Below are 20,840 nucleotides of genomic sequence, written 5' to 3' on the forward strand. Positions count from 1 at the left end.
GCAAAGAAAAACAATTAATTATTTCACAGTAAAATGTAAGCAAATTCAGTGGCATACTATCACAAAATGTAAATGAAACAAACTACCTTTGATAGTAACATAGGAAGTGTGATAATAAAATGCTCAGTCAATTTGTTTCTATCATCAATCTGAGTTTTCCTTTCTTTGGCAGTCAGCACCTAGGAGACAAATTAAAATGAGCACAGTAAGAATGTCATGTGCTAATTTCAAAATCTAAAATGTTATATAAAATGATGAAGCATTGGCAGATAATACCTAATTAAGAATTTCTAAGAGGAGCTTAAAAAATTAATTACTAAGATAAATACAACTGATTTATGCAAATTTCTACTTAGCATGCACTATTAATTAGCTACTTATTTAAGAATCAATAAATTTGGATAAAGAAGAAATGATTGTTGTAAAATTTTAATCTCAATATGTTGACAGTGATCTATGTCAAAAACACACACTTTAAAAAGTAATGCATTTTTAATATCAACATCAGCTAATACATTTTCATTTAGTTTTATACAAAAGATATTTTAAACAGATTTATATTTGATTCTCCTTATAACTAGGATCATAAATCTGATAGGAAACAATCAAGATAGAGGGGTATAACCTGTTGTTATGAAACAAATTCAAGCTGACAATGCACATTACTTAGCCTGTATCCAACTAGTTAAACTATACGTGATTCCAAGAATAAAATGCTAAAATAAAACCTAAGTTTCTCAGTTAAGATAATTACTTCTCCAAAGCACTCTGCATTATGTTATTATCTTGAAGGAATTTGACAGCAAAATGTTAAATGGTTTTACAGAACAGAAATATTCTAATATAAATTGCGACTTTATAAATGTGAACACTAATATTTGAATATGGAAAGAAGTAGTAGGATTTTCTATCTAGTTCTTATTCTAGGAGTTTTTTTGTTATTCAGCTTCCTAAGAATATAAAAAAAAATCATTTCGGAATGATCTAAGGTACTGTGTTTGGTTCTGGACAATGTGACTAAAGGGATATGTAAAGTGGAATATATGCATAGAAATATATTCAGGACATTGGGAAGTCTGGAAATTCATTTGACAGTCTACTTTGATTAAACGATGATTATGTCAAGGCATTCTTCACACATGAATGCAAATTTAGTCCTCACAATACCTCAGGCGGGAAAGCAAAGATGCATAACACCCATGAAGAAGAAATTTGCCAAAGAATAACCATTTTTTTATTTTCACTTTATTTATGTCTTTGAATTTAAAATGTGCCTCCTACACACACGTAGCTTAATATTGCTTTTTATTTCTTTATCTAATATAGCAATCTCTACCCTTATAGAGCCTTGCCCATATTCATATTTTTGAAGTAATTTTTGATATGGTTGAACTTACATCAGCCATTTTGCTACCTGTTATATGTCCCACACCCTTTCTTCTGTTTCTCTTTTACTAACTATTTCAAGTTAATATTGAATTAATTAGAGCAAAATAAAATAATTCTGCTCCAACACAGTTCCATTTTTTCATTCCTTCTTTGTGCTATTACTGGCACATATATTATCTCAACGTATGTTATAATCTAAACACTACAGGAGTATAATTATTGCTTTAAATATCTCACGTCTTTCTAAAGGGATTAAGATAAAAAAGTGTATATATAGTCTTTTATATTATGGATATTATTATATCCATAATAATCTATATATTATCCTTTTATATCTGGTGCTCTTCATTTCTTCCTATGAATTAGAGTTACTATGTGGTGTTATTCCTTCCAGCCTAAAGGACTTCTTTTGAGTTTTTCTTGAAAGGCAGGTCCTATGAATAATGCATTCTCTCAATCTTTGTTCATCTGGGAACATTTTAATTTCACCTTATTTTTGAAAGATTGTTTGAAAGATTAAAAGAACATTTTAATTTCACCTTATTTTGAAAGACATAAATCCTTGGTTGGGCTGGCAATATTATTCTTTTGGCACTCTGAATATGTCATTTCACTGCCTTCTTGCCTCCACTGTTTCTGATAAGAAGTCAATAGCTGTTCCTATTATCAATACCCTCCACATGATGAGTTGCTTTTCTCGTCGCTTCCAAAAGTTTTTCTTTGGCTTTTAACAGTTTGACTACATGTCTATGTATTGAACTTTGTGTGTTTACTGTTCTTAGGTTTTGCTAAATTTCTTGGATTGTGGATTAATGTTTTTTATTCAATTTGGAAAGTTTTTGGCCATTATTCCTTCAAATATTTATCCTGTTCCTATTTCCACATCTTCTTCTTATAGGACTAGTTTGGAATACCTGATGCTGTCTCATACATTTCTAGGGCTCTAATTCATTTTTCTTCAATCTTTATTCCTATGAATTATTTCTGTTCATCTATGGTTAAGTTCACTGTTTCTTCTGCTTCACAAATATGCTATAGATCTGAAATTTCCATTACTGTATTTTTCAACTCCAGAATTTCCATTTGTTTTTTCTTTACTGAGATTCCCTATTTGTTATCACATTTTCCTGTGATGCTTTGAAAACATTTATAAAAAGTGGTTTAAAGTGTTTATCGGCTAAATCCAACATCTGGTCTACTCAGAAGAATGGATTATAGATAATATAGTATAGTAACCATGGATTTTTAAACTTATTTTTGTTTCATTTTTTTAAAAGTAATTTTTAACTTAATCTGTACAACCTGTTATCTCCATGGTGTATGACCTTGTTGTTTCTTCTCTGATTTTTAAATTCTTATTTATTTATTTATTTTATCTGCCTAGGGCTTGCCCCTGAATTTGAACAGAGGTCTGCCAATAATTTGGGGCAGAGGTTGTACTCAAACATCTCAAACCTATAAAATTTCTCCCTTCTGCTACTTATCTGTACAGAGAACACTCAGTCAGTTTGCCTTGGTTTTTATCTTCTGTAGGCTTTTCTCAGATATTCCCCACATATTCAAATAGTTTCCCACTCATCCAGGGTTGTATGGAGAGCTTACTTAATGCTTTTATGGTTCTCTAAGTAACAGGATTTCCCAGTTAAAAATTTCTGGCTAGTCCACTGATCTTACCAACTGAGACTACAACCTCAGAATATCAATGCTGTGAGTTTTCTCTGTTTGTTTCTAACCAAGTTTGCCTCTTCTAGTTAATAAAGCTGAGGTTTTTGCAGCTAGTGCCATCCTGTAAAACTATATCTCTCACTGACCAAGCTTGCAAGGAGTGTGTATATTGCAACCCCAGGCTAGAATGCCATAGACTCCTGCTGCGCTTACCCAAAGTTCTAACAAGTTTTTCAAGCATAAATGTTTCTCACTTTTTTTGTCTTCCTATGGTGAATTACCACAGTCTGATATGGTTGTTTTTGACAAATTCTTTCAACTTTATACTTGTTTTCCTACAGACAGGACTTGGTGACCTCCACCCCAACAAAGCCAATAAGTCTCTCCATGTGGGATTACTGCAACTCTCTTTAATATCAATAACAATTGTTTTATTAGCCCCATTTAACAGATAAGGAAACTAAGATAAAAAGAAAATAAGCAGCTAGCCAATGACCACGTAGCTGCCAAGTAAAATCTTGCAAATTAGGCAGTTTATCTTCAGAGTTTGTTTTCACTTTCAGTACACATGAATACGAAAATTCTTTAAGTACTACATAAATACTAAAATAAAGCAGGTACAGGTGCTAGGGGGAGCACTAAGTAAAGAGTTTGTTTTTGGAACTGAGGATAGTAGACAAGGTATGAAGATGCAGTGCCATAGCATTAAAAAAAAAAGAATACCATGTTTATAGGAATACAAATACCACTAAAATTTTCAAATATGTAAGACAGTTAAATAAATTAAAAACATTTTTCTAGATTTCTCACTAATATAACTTACTCTCTTGCCAGTACCCCTTCCCACTGGAGGATGTGCCTCAGCAGCTTGACGAATTGTACAAACCATCAGCTCTATAAGAGCACTCTCTTGACGGTCAGACATTGCTAAGGCGAAACAAAACACATTGATATAAGTAGAGAGTTTTGTAATAACCACATACTAAAAATGAATGCAATTATACTGAAGGTAAACTCTGTACTTTGCTTCTTTTTCTTTTTGAAAGAAAGAACGCATACTCTTTGTTGTAAGTCAAACAGGAAAGAGATATTCAAAAGATTAGTACAGAAAAAGAAGATAAACTTTGGTCTCTTCTGATACCATACTTCTGAGTTAGTTAATGCCATAATGTTACTGTATTTCCTTCTATATCATTTCAAAGCTTAAAACAGGATTTTTTTCTTTTAATGAAAACCAGGTCATGCTATACTATATATATATACTTTTTAATATACAGATTTTGAATATCCTTCAAGTCAATACACAGAGACATGAATAATTATCTAAAATAATTACAAAATATTACATAATTTATATAGCATAATTTTGTCTTCTTTTCTACTAATTAATGATTATTCAAATGGTTTTCAGATTTATGGTATTTTTATAGCTATAGAATAAATTCCCGAGAGAGAAAATAATGGGTCAAAGAGTAAAATATTGATACTGATAGGACACAGGGGTTATTTATCACAATTCGCACCTCTAACCACAATAATGAGAGTGTTTGGTTCCTAGTAACCCTAGCAACATTGCTGTCTTTTGCCAGACAGAAAAGCAACTTCTGTCCCCTTTTGTTTTATGGCTTTTGGGCTTCCTATTTTGCTTCCAAAGATTTCCCTGTCCTGGAGAAATGCATTTTTCTTACTTAAAAAAAGAATTAGTTTTTCTAAAAAACTTTTATATCTTTAACCTGTCTGGGAATTTATTTCTGCCAATAGTATAAAACATGGCCCTGTTTATTCGCACCAAAGGAACAGCCAATTATGCCTCCATAAGTATTATATAAGCCAGGTATTCCCTGTGAACTTATACATGTTTAAAATTCTAATATATATATATCATTCTATTTCTGGATTCTTCATTTAGTTTGATGAATATATTTGTCTATTTCTATGACAATGTCATACTGTTCTGATTACAGTAGCTTTATAAAATAATTTACTGTTAAAATGTAAATATGGAAGTTAATTAAACTAATATGAATATTTAATTGAATAGGTTTTCCTCATTTAGCTTTTTTCCCCCCAAACTTTTTGGGTAATTTCTACGTATTTCTATAATGCTAAGAACAATTAAGTATTTAGTATGTGTAAGCCACTGTTGTTATTGGTTTTTATGTTAACTTGTTTTATTTTCAAAATAATCCCAACAGATCGGAACTAGTATCTTTACAAGTGGGGAAACTGATCCACAGAGAGGTTAAATAAACTTTCAAAGCACTCAATAGTAGAGTCAAGTAGTCTGACTCTAGAGTTTGTGTTGTATCTACTATGGGAGACTGCATTTTTGCACAAACCTAGCATTTTACATGAACATAAAAAGTATTTTCTGCTCAATTTGTCCTCCCACCTCACCTCCCAGAGATCTTTTACATCTGCTGGAATTCTGACTAGTAAGAAAATTATATATTACACTGGAAAGAATTGACATTTTTATAATCTTTTCAGCCAGGAACATAATCTATCCCTTCATTCTTGAGATCTTCACAATCTTCATTTTTGAGATCTTCTCATTTAACAAAACATTTGTTTTTGTCCCCCTACATAGATTTTATATTTAAAGAGAGATTTTTGAGACTACCTTGAGTAGTTTAATTTTGTTTCTCTCTCAGGATATCTATTTATGTAAAATGCCAACAGATACAGGGATTATAGGCACAGAACTAGGTTTAAATTAAAAGATAAAAAATAATCTATAAAAGTTCACACTGATTACTTAAAAACATATTGGCGAAAGAGCAACGAAAGGGCAAACAGATATTGACTCTTGCCCTTCATTCTCAATCAAAATTATACTGTACGGATTTGTGTATGCATATCTTATGCACATATATCACAGGAATGCAAATATACATCTTTATTGATTGACTGACTGCATGGGCAGGCACTGGGAAACAAAAATGATTTTTTGTTTCAACATTTTAATTGTCTTGGGAAAACACATGAAATTTCAGCTTTTCCATCTATATTTCCATGATCTAATGTCTAATCATATGTAAAAGCTGTCAACTCAATAAAACACTGTTTCTATTTTTAAGACTGTAGAATATTACAATTTTTCACATTACAAGGTTGCCCATGAACTAAATGCAAATCCTTTTATGTAGTAAGAAAATCTAGTCTCATGAAAAATAAGCAGAGTGAATAATGATCTCAAGAATGGAAGAATTCTTCATATGCACTAAAAATCCATGTTAGTACTAAAGCATAACCTAACCTTACACAGTATCTAATGTCATTAATTTTGTTATTTATTTTGTAAGTGAAACCAATCATTGAGAGGCATTCCCTGAATAGGTAGATGCTAAGTAGATAAAAAAGCAATTGAACTTTAATAGTAAACCCTTTTTGGATATGACAGAAACAAAACAAAACAAAAACAACCCTCAAATAATAAATTGGAAAGCAAAGCAAGCTTTAAGCCACAGACAAGAACCAAATAGCCACACTGACTGAAACAAAAGGGTAGCTGTTGACACTATAAATGATCAGAAAAATATACAATCTTCTGTTCTTAGGAACTTTCTTTGCACATCATCTCCATTTCCTCACGACTGATTTTATTCTTATACTTTGAACGCTCGCCTCTTTCTTTATAAACACTGAGAATAAAGGCTTTAAAATAACCAATGGGTTAAATCATCACTAAAGCTAATGGTCTCTTAGTGTAGTCCTTTTTCTCCTTTACAGTACATGACATTATAAAGCATAGATCCCATGAATACCCTTTTTACTGGGTATCACTAGGTTATAATTATCTCATCATATTTTATAGCTAGTTCGCGCTCACATTTTCACTCCCCCACCCCCACCCAACCCTTGTTCATGCTGTTGCCCCCTGAATACAATCTTTACAATTCAGTCATGGTCTCTTCCTTCTTTAGAAGCCACCTCCCTCTTTCATATTTTCACTATCATTTCCAATAGAAACCACTGCAACAATAACTTAACTCGTCTTTCTGATCTTTTGACCATTCCAAACCATGCTTACAAAAGACATTTTCTAAAAACACGAATTTGAGCACAGTGCTCTGTTTAAAATCCTTCAATGGCTCACCATTACACTTAGAACGAGCTAAAGAAATTCACTTACCAACCAAAATGTTGTGCATGATCTAACTCTGCCTCTAACTCTCCAATCTCATCTCTCGACACTGGCTCACCGTGCTCTAGCTATTGCAGCTCTTGTAACAAAATAATATTCTTGCTTTAGACACTGCAATTGCCATTTTCTCTAGCTACACAGCTCTGTTCTGCCACTTCTCATAGCTAGGTCTCTTCTTTAATTCCTTGACTCACAAGTGTCCTCTTCAGAGAGAGGCCTCTCCCTGAGGATTCAATCCAAAGATAACTGCCTCCCACTATTATCCATCATAGACACTTATTAACCCTTAAATTACTTTGACTGTTTAGTTTTTATTTGCCTCCCCTACTAGAATTTGAGCTCCTCATGGGCAGTGAGCTAACTTTGTTTAATATTGCTCACTTAGCACACAGCATATAGAATATTTTAAAAATTATAATGAATTAATGATTATCTTCTTTGAATAATTTCATTTACCTGCAATTTTCTTCACCCATCAATTGGGTCATAGAATTTTAACATTAGAAATGACCACAGAAGATTATCTAGTCAAATGTCCTTATTTTACAGATGACAAAGCTGAGACCCAGAAGCTATGGTACCTCTTGGCAGAGCTGTAACAAGAACTCAAACCCTCTTATTTTATTACAAGTTTGTTTTATCCAGCAATTTGATTTCACTCTAGAATATAAAAAGTAACTCCTTAAAAACATTGCAAGACAGTTTTAAGACTACTGTTATTTAAACTGCCATAGGACAACTCTGATAATGTATCTGTTTTCCCAAATTCTAGTCCTAAATATCTAGTTGCTAACCAGAATTGTCTTCATTGGCATATCTATCATATCCCACCCATTGAAAATACAGCCTAATTTCTAATTAGTCTTAATAAATATGTTTTGGTAGCATTTTATAATCAAAAAACACTAGTACAGAAAATTGATTTGGATACCATTCCAGGACAGAGCCGATGTGTGGCAGAGCACACATACAGACAAACGAATGAAAAAAGCTGAGTTGTGATGTACATAAGACATGGTTTTGCACTTATAATGCCTAATTTCTCCAGCCTTGTTTACTCAGATTTGATCATATCCACGAAATGCTTTACACTTTCAAAAATTTTCCTACCTTGCAACTGACTTTCCTAGCCAAAACCAAATAAACCAAATGAACCCAAGCTAATCCAAGAGAAATCAAATCAACCTCTGGACTGGAATCTGAAGAAACTGAACATAACTGAATTTGAACCCAATGAAATGTCTAATAGGATGCGGTTATTTTAACAAGATAAATCCATCTAGAATACTCTGATGATGGCAGTAATGCCTGGGGTGATAAGTAAGTGAAGGGAGGCCAGAGTACAGTTAGAGTTTGACCTAACGAGCAGTCCTGTGAAATTAGTAACAGAGCCACCCTCTTTGCTAAGGATATTACAGAGAAAAAGATGCAAATAAAATAATAATTAGAGGTACAGTCAAACATCATATAAACTTCACCTTGAAAGGAGATCAGGGAAAAGTTTGGGAGGGATCTGTACCACAAATACAGAATGAAGTTATGAGGCAAATATTCTGGCTTAGTTTAAAACAGTTTTGAGCCAGTTTATTGGCTATTGTCTCTCTCATTGAACTTTGTCCAAGTCAGAGTAAGTAATATCAATTAGAATCACAGGTTGAAAAGAACACCGGGACTCACTCTTCTGGTGACCTGAATAGGCTGGCTTAGGATGAGAACAATTTAGGTTGTCTACTGCAAGGGATGGTTCTTTCTGTTCTAATTATATTCCAGAGAGTTTAACCACATAGGAGGGTACAGGAAGCAAAACAGGGCATCAACAGTATACTATCTCATTTAATCCTCACAACTGTATAAGGTATGTAAGAAAAATAATCCTTATGTTACAAAGAAAAGGAAGTAGGTCAGGAAATCAGACATCAGTCACAAAGGACAAAGTTAAAAACCTGAATTTATACTTCTTCTGATTCTGAAGCCCACGTACAGTCCACAATGAGCCTTGCTTACATCATGGTATCACCCATGTTCCTGGCCTGTTCAGTGGATTACATACGAAGTACTTTTTAAAGCACTGTTTAGGGTAGTTTGAAAATCCTGCCACATACAGGAAAAAACATTTCTAATTCTAAGATAATATATATAAATAAAAGCTTTTAGATACAGCCTGCTTATTAAGTATGCATATCCATTTTGCTGTGCCATGTTATCATGCAAAGTGTAAGAAAATATGCACTTCAGAAATTATCATATGGCTATAGTTTCCCCCTACTTCTTGAAAAGCAAGTCAACTTATCTTGTTTACACTGATTTTCTGATTTTAGCTTTTAAGAAAATACAATTGGGGATAGTTGGGATCTAATAAAAATACATCAAGAAGAGACAGTTGGGATCTAATTAAATTCTTGAGTCAAAGGCTTTTCCAAGTTCACACATAAATACAGCAAAACCATTCTAATTTTTAAAAAATTAAATACATTATTACTGTGTCTCAAATAACCATAAAGGAAACTTTTAGAATATTATGCAGCATTTATATGGGTTTAAAAAACTTATGTGGCATGACAGCAGTCAATCTTAAAAGATGTTATAAACTACCCTGACTTGGTACATGAAATAAATTATTCTCTTTACACAAAGATACATAGCAGGTTTGCATTATTCATTTTTAAGAAGTGATCTATACAGGACTGTATAATTATTAATGGAAACCCAAAACATGTAAATCAATGTATCAAAATACTATACCTTCCTCTCCTTGAACAGGTTCTTCTAATAGCAACTCTGTCATACATTCCCAGTCTTTCAACAGTTCTTGAGAGCTCTCCCACAAACTGTCCACCAAGTAGGCTGCATGTTCATGTAACTAAAAATAATGAGTTAAATGTGACTAAAGAACATTTAATGAAGAAACTATTAATATTTTGAGTTGATAAACAGTTGTCTTTATAATCAAAATTGGCTTTGTTTAAATGTTTCCAAGAGCCATTTAGAGAGAATGTGTGTATATATGTGTGCGTGTGTAGTATTCTACTGTCAATAATGTATATGCAACATTTAGAATAAGTTATTTTTTTAAACATTTAGAAGAGTTCAACCACATCATATAAGGAAATTGAGAGTAAAGATAGTTAAAAGAATTCCTGAAATTAGAAGTTGTTTCCAAGTCACTTTTCCCTACTCCTGTTTGTCTCTTTCAAACAATGATTGTTGGTGTTTTGTAGGGAATTAATGACTCTCCCAGAATTGCATCTGAAACATTGGTACCAATCAATCGCTCCTTACTTCACAACTTTGCCTTCTTGGTCAAGGTCTAAAATTCGAATTTGTCCATCTCTCCTATCTTCTACACTCATTTCCATTTGACTCAATATATTCACTGCCACCACCATTCTTTTTGTTGTTCATTATTTTCTTTGGAACCCATGTTTCCACAGAAAACAAACACTCTCAAGCTCCTCAACAAGTGCTTCAGACATTCGGGTGGGCATTTCTTCCTCTCTTGAAATGCTGCCCAGGTAGCTCTGTTTCTTCCTGAAATAAAACTTTGCCTGAACTTCTTCACCTCATCTTTGTTATATATTAGGTCATACTCCTTCCTCAAAATACAAATGTATCTTAATTCCATCAAAAGACAAAAGTGAAACTTAGAAGACTGAAATATCAACTCATTATTATTACCATGGTAGAACTCAAGGGGAAACTTTGGAGAAAATGCAGATGCTTGGAGAACAGTGGCTAGAGAGCTGAACACAGACAGAGACATTTGGAGATACAGAAAGAATATGCTCCAGAGAAAGCTGTTTGAAACCAGAAGCCAAAGGACCAGCAGATGCCAGCCAAGTGCTTTTCCAGCTGACAGAGGTGTTCTGGAGCCATCAATATTTCTTGAGTCAAGACTGTCTTTTTTACCCACCAGCCCACCTGGGATGACTGCCAACAGCTCCTCCAGGCCCTCTTCACCTCCAAGAAAAGAGATCGAGTCAGGAGAGAGGCAAGGAAATTAATTCTTGGACCTGACGGGCAGCCTACTACTGAATCAACCCGATTAGAGGTTGTGTTCCCCTCCACCTGTCCTGGATGGGACCCCCAACATTGATAGAGGCCCTGCAATCTACCACCCAGCAAACTCAGAAACTGGTGAAGGCAGTCCATCCGGGACCAACAAATCCTGCCCCTAAAAAAGATCTATTTCAGGTGCAGCCCAGAGACCTAGTCTGGATAAAGAAACTTCAGCCAGCCACCTTGGAGGCCCAGTGGACAGGACCCCTGCCAGTGATCCTCTCAACTCCAACAGCAGTGAAAGTTGCAGGAAAACGACACTAGATTCATCACACCCAGATAAAAAAGGCCACCCTAGACCAGATCCCTGAAAAATGGACCATCCAGCAAACCGAGGATCCACTAAAGATAAGACTTTCCAGAAACCCTCTGGGTCCTCTTAATATCCCTGGTGGGGGTTGCAGGAAAAAACCCTCACCAGGTTATAAACTATACCTGGGAACTCACAAAAACAGTGGATGGAGTACTGGTGGCTACAGCCACCACTCCCTCCCAACCAACCCTCCACTTTAATCTCTGCCAACTGTTTGGACACCTAGGAAAGGGGAGTTATGGTAACATGATCAGATATGGGTGTGCTACCCACCCAAGAAAAAGGTTTATGGCATACCCAGTACTATGCCTGTCCTGCAGAGGGAAGTTTAAACTGCCAAGGGAAAGGCCAATATTATTGTGACAACTGGGGTTGTAAAACAATCGCAGAATGGACTAACCGAGACCCATTCATAACCTTAACAAAGGCACCAGCCCATAACCCTAACAGTTGCACCTGAGACGCCTGTAACCCAATGATTATTACTATCCCTTCCTGGTGTAGCCAAACCTGGGCGAGTGGAAAAATTTGGGGAATGAGATTATATGTCTCAGGTTACAACCCAGGCACCATTTTCACAATTCAAAGGTTCCTTCCCCATAAAGTGGACAATCCCATAGGACCTAATCAAGCTCTCAACCCTGGCATAAAACTGGCATTGCCCCCCAGACTCACGGTCCCGCTTCTGGTAGGCTCGAGCTCAAAAGCCTATGCCACCCCAAACTCCCAAATAAATTCCTCTCCCTCCCCTAAAAAACCCCTGCTCAACATGTTAAATTCAGTTTTCCAGTTTATGAATCAAACCAATCCACTTATACTGAAGACTGTTGGCTTTGCTTAAACCCTGAAACCCCTTATTACATAGGAATAGGAGCTAATATCTTCCTAGGCCCCACAGATAACCATATCAGAAACTTCTCAGTCCAAGAAGCACAAGGCCAACACCTACGCAGGTGGGGACAGGAACCGAAACTCATCCTAGGAGATCTCCAAGGGCAGGGAACCTGTATTTATTCTGAGAACTTTAATCTAGCCAAATCCCCCTATATTGATTCCTGCTGTCTCATCATTTCACTAAAGGGCATTCTAACTTCAACCCCAGGTGGATGGGACCATCTCCTCGTAGCCCCTGATGGTACTTGGTTTGCCTGCACATCCGGCATTAACCCCTGTATAACTCCCCCAATAATGGCAGTTGAGGAGGAATTTTGTATTTTGGTTCATATTATCCCCCAAGTATATTATTATTCTGGGGAAGGAGGTAGGGAACATTTAAAACCCACTTACTAGGTCAAGCGAGCCCCAAACTTAGTGCCCCTCCTTGTCGGACTGGGCATTACAGGATCAACTGCAGTTGGAACTTCAGCCCTTATCACCGGGGACCAAAATTTTAAAACTCTTAGCAAACAAGTTGATCTGGATCTTAGTGAATTAGAAAGCTCTGTCAGTCATTTGGAAAACTCCCTAAATTCACTGGCTGAGGTCGTCCTCCAAAACCACAGAGGCTTAGATCTCCTATTTCTGAAAGAAGGGGGGTTATGCGTGGCCCTTGGAGAAACCTGCTGCTTCTATGCCAATCATTCTGGAATAATTAGAAATAGTCTATCCCTAGTCCGTAGCAGGTTACGAGAGCGGGAAGATCGCTGACAATCTGAAACCAACTGGTATGAAAACTTATTTTCCTGTTCTCCATGGCTAACCACACTCTTGTCTGCTGTAGCACGGCCCCTAATTCTCATATTATTAGGCTTCATGTTTGGACCCTGTGTAATCAACTGTCTAACCTCATATGTGCAAAGAAAAATACAAACTGTTAAATTATTAGTCCTTGGAACCCAATATCAACAGATTTATAATCAAAATGAAGGAAAAAAAACAAAAACAAGTGTTTCATACAATTCTCTGCCACCTGGCAGTGATTAAACAGTGAAGAATTTTATTCCATGAAGATCTTTAAGGGAAGGTAAGTGGATAAGGTGCTGGCATTGTTCTAATTCCTAACTGCTTCTACTTAATTCCTCTCCCCTCATATGAAAGAGCTTCCTCCTTTGAGGCTCATGACATCCATCTAAACCACCCATTAAATCAGTGTTTTTCAAACTATAGATTGTAATTCATTTGTGGGTTGTTTAACTCTTATTCAGTTATATGTGTATGTATCTATTGTGATGTTTTTCTTAATACAGCCATGGCCCAAAGAGTATCAAAGTCACTTGTTTAGACCTATTGGTTATCCTCTGATATTCCAGCACATCTGGGTACTTTACTGGTTTTCAACATTACTCCTAATTCTACCATTATTGTTAACATCTATGTGTAGTTTGAAAACCTATTCAATGCTCTTCCTCATCTGAATTTAATTTCTACACTTCATTTCCACTGAATTTAAAATCTCACACCTCAGCCCCTGAATTGCTCCAGGGAAATCACATTCACAAACACACACGAACCCAGCACTCAATGACTTACTGCAAAGTAGATAATACCAATTAACTTTAGTGCTTGGAAAGAACGAGCAAAGGTTTGTAGCAAGATATCCTTACATTTTCCAGATTCATATATCCTAAGAAACTATTCCTAGACCACAAGTAACACCATTCCAAAAGAGAAAGGCACAAGTGGTATATAAGAGCAATAACTGGTGTCAAAGATGGAAAATAACATCAAAACAATGAAAAAAAGAAAAGTTTCCAAATTGTTGCTATTAAAACCTATGTTGAATAAACATGCTTTTATGCTTAACTTTGTGTATAAGTATTTCTGTTGAACAGGTATAGGAAGGTTCATATGGATAAGATTTTTAGAGAATTATACCTTCTACCCGCCCCCACCAAATCTTCCTATATAACTATTAAGGCATGTATATATATCCACCCCACCCCCCAACCAAGGAGTCACAATGTAATAAGCTGTATAGTTACATAATCGTTTTGAAGAATCAAGGCCACTGGAACACAGCTCAACAGTTTTAGGTACTCCCCTCCAGTCACTCCACTATACCATAAACTAAAAAGGGCTACCTACATAACATATAAGAATACCTCCAGGATGACCTCTCAACTCTGTTGAAAATCTCTCAGCCACTGAGACTTTATTTTGTCTCATTTCTCTCTACCACCTTTTGGTCAATAAGACTCTCAATCCCATGATGTTGGGTCCCAGCTCATCCTGGGAGTTCTAGCCCACGTTGCCAGGAAGAGTTACACCCCTCGGAGTCTTATCCGGCTTATAGATTCTTACAAGCCCCACCCCATTAAGGTTTCTAGTCTCTAATTCTGGATTATCTTCTATGATACAGTCCCTACTATCTTTTTTTTTTTTTTTTTTTTTTTTAAAGGAAAGACAGAGAGAAGGAAGGAAGGATAGAAGGAAGGAAGGAAGGAAGAAAGGGAAACATTTTTAAACATTTTCTTGTTTTATTGTATTCTGTTTCTCCGTTTTTGTTACATGGGCTGGGGCCGGGAATCGAACCGAGGTCCTCCGGCATAGCAGGCAAGCACTTTGCCCGCTGAGCCACCGCGGCCCGCCCCCTACTATCTTTTTATAAGCATTTGTCAGTTATAAACTTATCTAACTCTTTATTTTTAAAAGTTCAGCATTATTCTGATTAAGGCATATATGTAAACAGTATTTAGCTCATTTTCATTTCTTTAACGCTAAACGAGAATCTGTCTTTTGGTAAGGCATTTTAATCCATTTACACTTACCTGAATTACTAATGTCTGAACTTTCTCCTGGTATCTTATTTTCTGTATTCTACTTGATTATTTTGTCTGTCCTACCTTCAAAGTTTTACTTAGCACATTTGTTTACTTCTTTTGATTTAACTGGAAGTTATACTCCTACATTTTAAAAATAATTTTTAAATATTTGCCCTAAGCTTCACAATTATATTATTTAGTCTTAGTTTTTTTGAACCTGTACTTCCTTTCTCTTAATTTCTCATACTTTACATTTAACTCTCTTCCTCTTTCATAATAGCTTCTTCTTATACATGAGGGTATTAATTACATTTTTCATCAATATGTTGAGTTGCCTGCTTCTTTGTCATTGTAAGGCCTGGCCCAGTAGCCTCTGGCTGGAAGGCCCCCACCCGAATCTAAAACCATGAACATTCGGGCATACAGCTGTTCAAACTCAGCCAATCAGGACCTGCCCTGACAAACAAAGGACCCCCACTGCACACGGCTGGTGGCTATGCCCCCCCCCATGGCCCGTAGCTATGCCCCCGGCCCTAATGCCCGCGAAACTCCTACCACAGAAGGCCCCGTAGGCATCATCAGCACTCCCCACTAGCTAGCCTACCTATATCTTACCCCGCCGCTCCTAGGAGGGCACCTTGCCCGCACCCTGAGCACCTGGACCTGGGAACCTCGCACTGGGACGATAAAATTTAAACTGGGACTAAGTTTCTCTGATTTCTCAGTCGGCTACCATCTAAAATCTGACAGTCATGATATTGAATTTTTTAAAAAATTAGTGATTCTTGGCGGCCAGTTAATAGCTGTTAATGAGTCTAGACTGAAGAATTCTGGTAGCTACAATCCCTTCCTTGATTCTGATCACAAGGTCCTTGTTTCTCTGGTTGTGCAAGGGAAGTGAAAAAGAGGGCATCTATTATAAGACGTTTTCTTCTAATACACATGTATATAATATCTGTCTTTTGCAATAAAAAAGTTTCCTGTCTCTTCTGCTGGCCATATATTATCCAGGGGCATTCACTATCATGCTTCTCAGATAGACTGTCTGTCCACATCCCAAGCGACTGGACCAGCAGCTCTAAAAGGAGGAACAGGTCCAGCTACAGGGTAGCCACTTAATTACTGCCTATAGTTTACTCCTTCACTAGTCCCTGCAGTACTGTCATAAATTTCACGATTCTACCAGAAGGTCTCAGTCAAAAAAAGAAAGACCTTTTATTTCTGTCCACGGGGCTATGGGTTCTAATGGAGCTCTAATGGAATTCTAAGTCAAGTCATTTTCCATTTACTACAGAGCTTCCAGAAATTTCTCACTATTTTGGTGGGTTGATAATCTCTTTCATGTCAACTTTTTGGGTTTTCGTTTGGATGAACTGACACAATTCAAGGCTTTAAGTAATTATATTAGCACTGGCCTTCTTGACTTTTCCATAGGTAAAACCAAGCATTTAAAATTTAGTTCGGGCATGTTTTTGTTGTTTCTACCAGAAATAATTTGGAGTGGAAGCCAATTTTCTTAATGTAGACTTTCTTTGACAATTTTCTCATCTTTCTGGCTATAAGGTAGTATTAGCTCAGTTTAAAGCATTCTGTAATTACCAACAACCAATAATTTCAAACCCACTATATATCCCAAAAGGGCATGATAATGTGTTGGTTCATTTTCTGAGATAAGCATTTTGAACTCATCAACATTAGCAATAACAATCAATACAACATGATTGGTCAGGGAATGGCTGACATAGTGTTTATGATACAGTCTCTGTGTCTTGGGAACATTTGTGATGGCCACAAAAATTGTTGGTCTCAGATTTCTACTTGAATACCAGGCAAATCCATGTCAATAAGAGAATTTTAAAAATTCTAACAGGGGCAGTAAAGGTAAAAGGTTACAGTTATCTTCCAGACAAACTATACCAAACAACTTTCTATTGGTAGTGAAAGATGAAGGTATGAAAAAGTAGTCCTTGAGACATTTTCAAAGGCCATTAAAAAAACAAACAAAAAACATCTTTGAGATTAAAAGGGGATTGTAAAAACAAAAACAAAAACAAAAGGGAATTGCAGATTTCTGGCAAGATGGCTGGAACAGGAGAAGCAGAGCTAACTTCTCCACCGAGGAATAATTACAGAAAGCAGAAAACGACCGGGACAACAGTTTCAGGATACAAGTGGCCAGAGAGGGACTTACACATTATACAGGGAAGACCTGGATGAAAAAGTAGAGCAATCACAACTGAAAGGATGGGAGAGTTTATTTAATAGTGACTGCCTCTGGTGTTGACTGCTACTTGCTGGCCTGGAGCCAAAGAAGGAGTTGTTCAGCACTCCTGCATTTCCATCTCTACCCTGCAGTCTGAAGCTGTTCCCCTGGAATTTGGGAATCAACAGACTGATTTTAGCAACACACAGAGACACTGCTGCACTCTGCAGTGCCTACTCCCCAACCCTGAGGCAGGCCAATGTGGGCACCTCATTTGGGGGAAGTCTGGGAGATTCTCCCCTTCGGAGGAGAGGAGGGACGCAGAGCTAATCTGACAATGAACTGGTGAGAGAGACACACTAGGTTCTGCTGTCCTGTACCTTTTCTCCACAGAAGCCCGCAGCACTCATGGCATGCATGGGCAGAGAAGTGGTGACAAGGGAGAGAGCCACAGGTAAGCACCAAGAGGGTGGGGTGGCCCCACCCCAGTGGCCTGCAGGTACACATAGGCAGGGATCTTGTAGGCCACTGACTAAAGCCTTGAATTGGGACTTCCAAGCTGGCTGAGGGCTGGGGAAATTGAAACTCTCAGTCCTACAGCTGAGCTTTTTTCCACTGGAAAAAGCCTGGGATCACCAAATCCATTATGCCCTCAAGGGGATTCTCCACCAAAGTAAGTAGCACTCACCCTCCATGCCAAGGGCTAATGGGCTCCAGTACACAGGGAGACCTGCTCCATTGACTGGATTTTCACCTGATTTGAACCTCACCCAGCCAGCTGTTGGAGTCAGGGAAAAGCAGGTTTGAGGTGGCCAAGTATGCCATCTGCTGGGAAGACAGGGAAAGTGCACTGTTCTGCCAAATCTACAGGTGTCCAAATAGACTTGCATCTCCCACAGGAGGCCATGGCCTTGCACTGACTGGGATTTATTGATAACCCAAGTACCAAAGGAGCCCTTCAACAAAATTCCAGCAACTATAAAATCTTAGGTGAGTGAGAGAAATCAACTTCTGAAAGAATCATATCAAGATAATCAAATGCAAAGAAATCAGCAGAAAATAACAAAGTACATGAAGATGTAAGAAGATATGGCCAAGTCAAATGACCAAATTAAAAACCTGGAGGAGACACAGAATTAAGAACTAAAAATCACGTAAGTAAATACAAATCTCCAAAATAACTTTAATGGGTTGTCCAAAGACATAAAGGATATCAAGAAGACACTAGAAGAGCATAAAGGAGAATTAGAAAAAGTAAACAGAAAAACAGCAGATCTTTTGGAAATGAAAGATACTGTGATTCAAATTAAAAATATACAGAGACACACAACAGCAGATTTGAAGAAGCAGAAGAAAAAATAAGTGAACTTACAGGACTGGGCAAATGATTGCAAATGCACAAAAGAACAAATGGCAAAAAAGATGGAAAAATTTGAATTGTATCTCAGGGAAATGATGGACAACGTGAATTGCATGAATATAAGAATCACTGGTGTCCCAGAAAGAAAAGAGAAGAGTAAGGGGAAAAGAAGAGTATTTGAAGAGATAACTGGGTCAAACTCCCCAACCCTTACAAAAGACTAGGATATGCAAATCAAGGAAGCCCAATACACTCCAAAAGAATAAATCCAAATAGACCCACACCAAGACACATGTTAATCAGGTTGTCAAATGCTGAAGAGAAGAAGACAGTTGAAAGCAGAAGAGAAAAGTGATTCACCACATACAAGGGAAGCCACATAAGACTAAGTACTGACTACTCAAGAGGCACCATGGAGGCAAGAAGGCAGTAACATGATATTTAAGATTCTGAAAGAGAAAAATTGTCAGCCAAGAATTTCATATCCAGCAAAGCTGTCCTTCAAAAGTGAGGGAGAGTTTAAAATATTCAGACTGACGAATGCTGAGAAAATATATGAACAAGAGACCTACCCCGCAAGAAATCCTAAAGGGTGATCTATTGGCTAAAAAACAAAAAACAAAAAGACAGGAGAGAGATGTCTGGAATAGGGGACAGAACTGAAGAGTATAAGTAAGGGTAACTTAAAGGATTAAAAGAGAGAGTGAAATAGATCTGAGAAATAAAAACTGAAGGATAAGATGGTTGGTTCAAGTATGCCTTTGAACATGAATGGATTAAATTTCCCAATCAACATACACAGTTTGGTAGAAGGGATTAAAAAGTATGATTCATCTATATGCTCTTTACAAGAGACTCATCTTAGCATCTTAGACCTAGGGTATAAATAGACTGAAATATAAAAGGATAGAAAAAAATATTGCATAAAAGCTGTATCCTAAAGAAAGCAGGGGTAGCTATATTAACATAAGAAAAAATAGACTTTAAATGCAAAGATGTCATAATAGACAAGTAAGGACATTATATGTTAATAAAAGGGACAATTCACCAAGAAATAACAACAATGATGTTTACACACCCAATCAAGAAGCTCCAAAATACATGAGGCAAATATTGGCAAAAGTGAAGGAAGCAATAGATAGTTCAATAATAATGGGTGACTTTGATGTACTACTCTCTTCTATAGATTGAACAACCAGATGAGGATCAATGAGGAAATAGGGAACCTAAACAATGTGATAAATGAGTTAGACCTAATGGACATACACAGACTGCTGTATCCCCAAACACCATGATATACAATCCTCTCCAGTGCTCATGGAACATACCCCCAGATAACATGTTGGGGCACAAAACAGGTCACAATAAATTAAAAAAGACTGAACTTATTGAAATCACTTTCTCTGTGCATAATGGAATGAAGCTGGAAATCAATAACCACCAAAGAAACAGAACTTTCACAAATATATGGAGGTTGAACACCACACTCTAAAACAACCAGTGGTTAAGAGAGGAAATTTTAAGAGAAATTGGTAAATATCTGGAGATGAAAAAAATGAGAATATAATATATCAAAACCTATGGGATGTAGCAAAAGCAGTGAGAGAGAAATTTATACCTTTAAATGCATAAATTAAAAAAGAAAGAGCTAAAACCAAAGAACTAACTGAAAGCTGAAGAAGAGAATGGAAAAAATGAACCCTAAAGCAAATAAGAGAAATAAGAAAGATCAAAGCAGACATAAATAAACTGGAGAAAAAAAAAAACATTACAGATAATCAATAAAATCAAAAGTTGGTACTCTGAGATCAATAAGATTGAGAAACCCTTAACTAGACTGAGAAAGTAAAAAATGAAAGAGATGCAAATAAAAACAAAAAACGACAGGGGGTCAATATTATGGATCCCGAAGAAGTAAAAAAAGTCATAAGAGGATACCATGAACAACTGTACGTTAACCAACTAGACAACTTAGAACAAATGGATCATTTCCTAGGAACACATGA

At 36.5% G+C, this 20,840-nt stretch overlaps 1 protein-coding gene across 11 annotated transcripts in view; it reads right to left on the reverse strand.

The window, feature by feature from the left end:
* Window positions 1-20,840, reverse strand: part of STAG1 (STAG1 cohesin complex component) — a 496,328-nt gene that overhangs the window by 100,564 nt on the left and 374,924 nt on the right. For all 11 annotated transcript variants that reach the window (XM_077130207.1, XM_077130206.1, XM_077130208.1 and 8 more), the window contains 3 exons: window positions 9,944-10,061; window positions 3,878-3,981; window positions 87-179 (listed from right to left, as the gene is read on the reverse strand). In XM_077130207.1, coding sequence (XP_076986322.1) covers window positions 87-179; window positions 3,878-3,981; window positions 9,944-10,061 — 315 coding nt within the window. The remainder of the gene's footprint in view (window positions 1-86; window positions 180-3,877; window positions 3,982-9,943; window positions 10,062-20,840) is intronic.

This window comes from Tamandua tetradactyla, chromosome 15, assembly GCF_023851605.1.
Source record: "Tamandua tetradactyla isolate mTamTet1 chromosome 15, mTamTet1.pri, whole genome shotgun sequence".
In the NCBI taxonomy this organism is placed as follows: domain Eukaryota; kingdom Metazoa; phylum Chordata; class Mammalia; order Pilosa; family Myrmecophagidae; genus Tamandua; species Tamandua tetradactyla.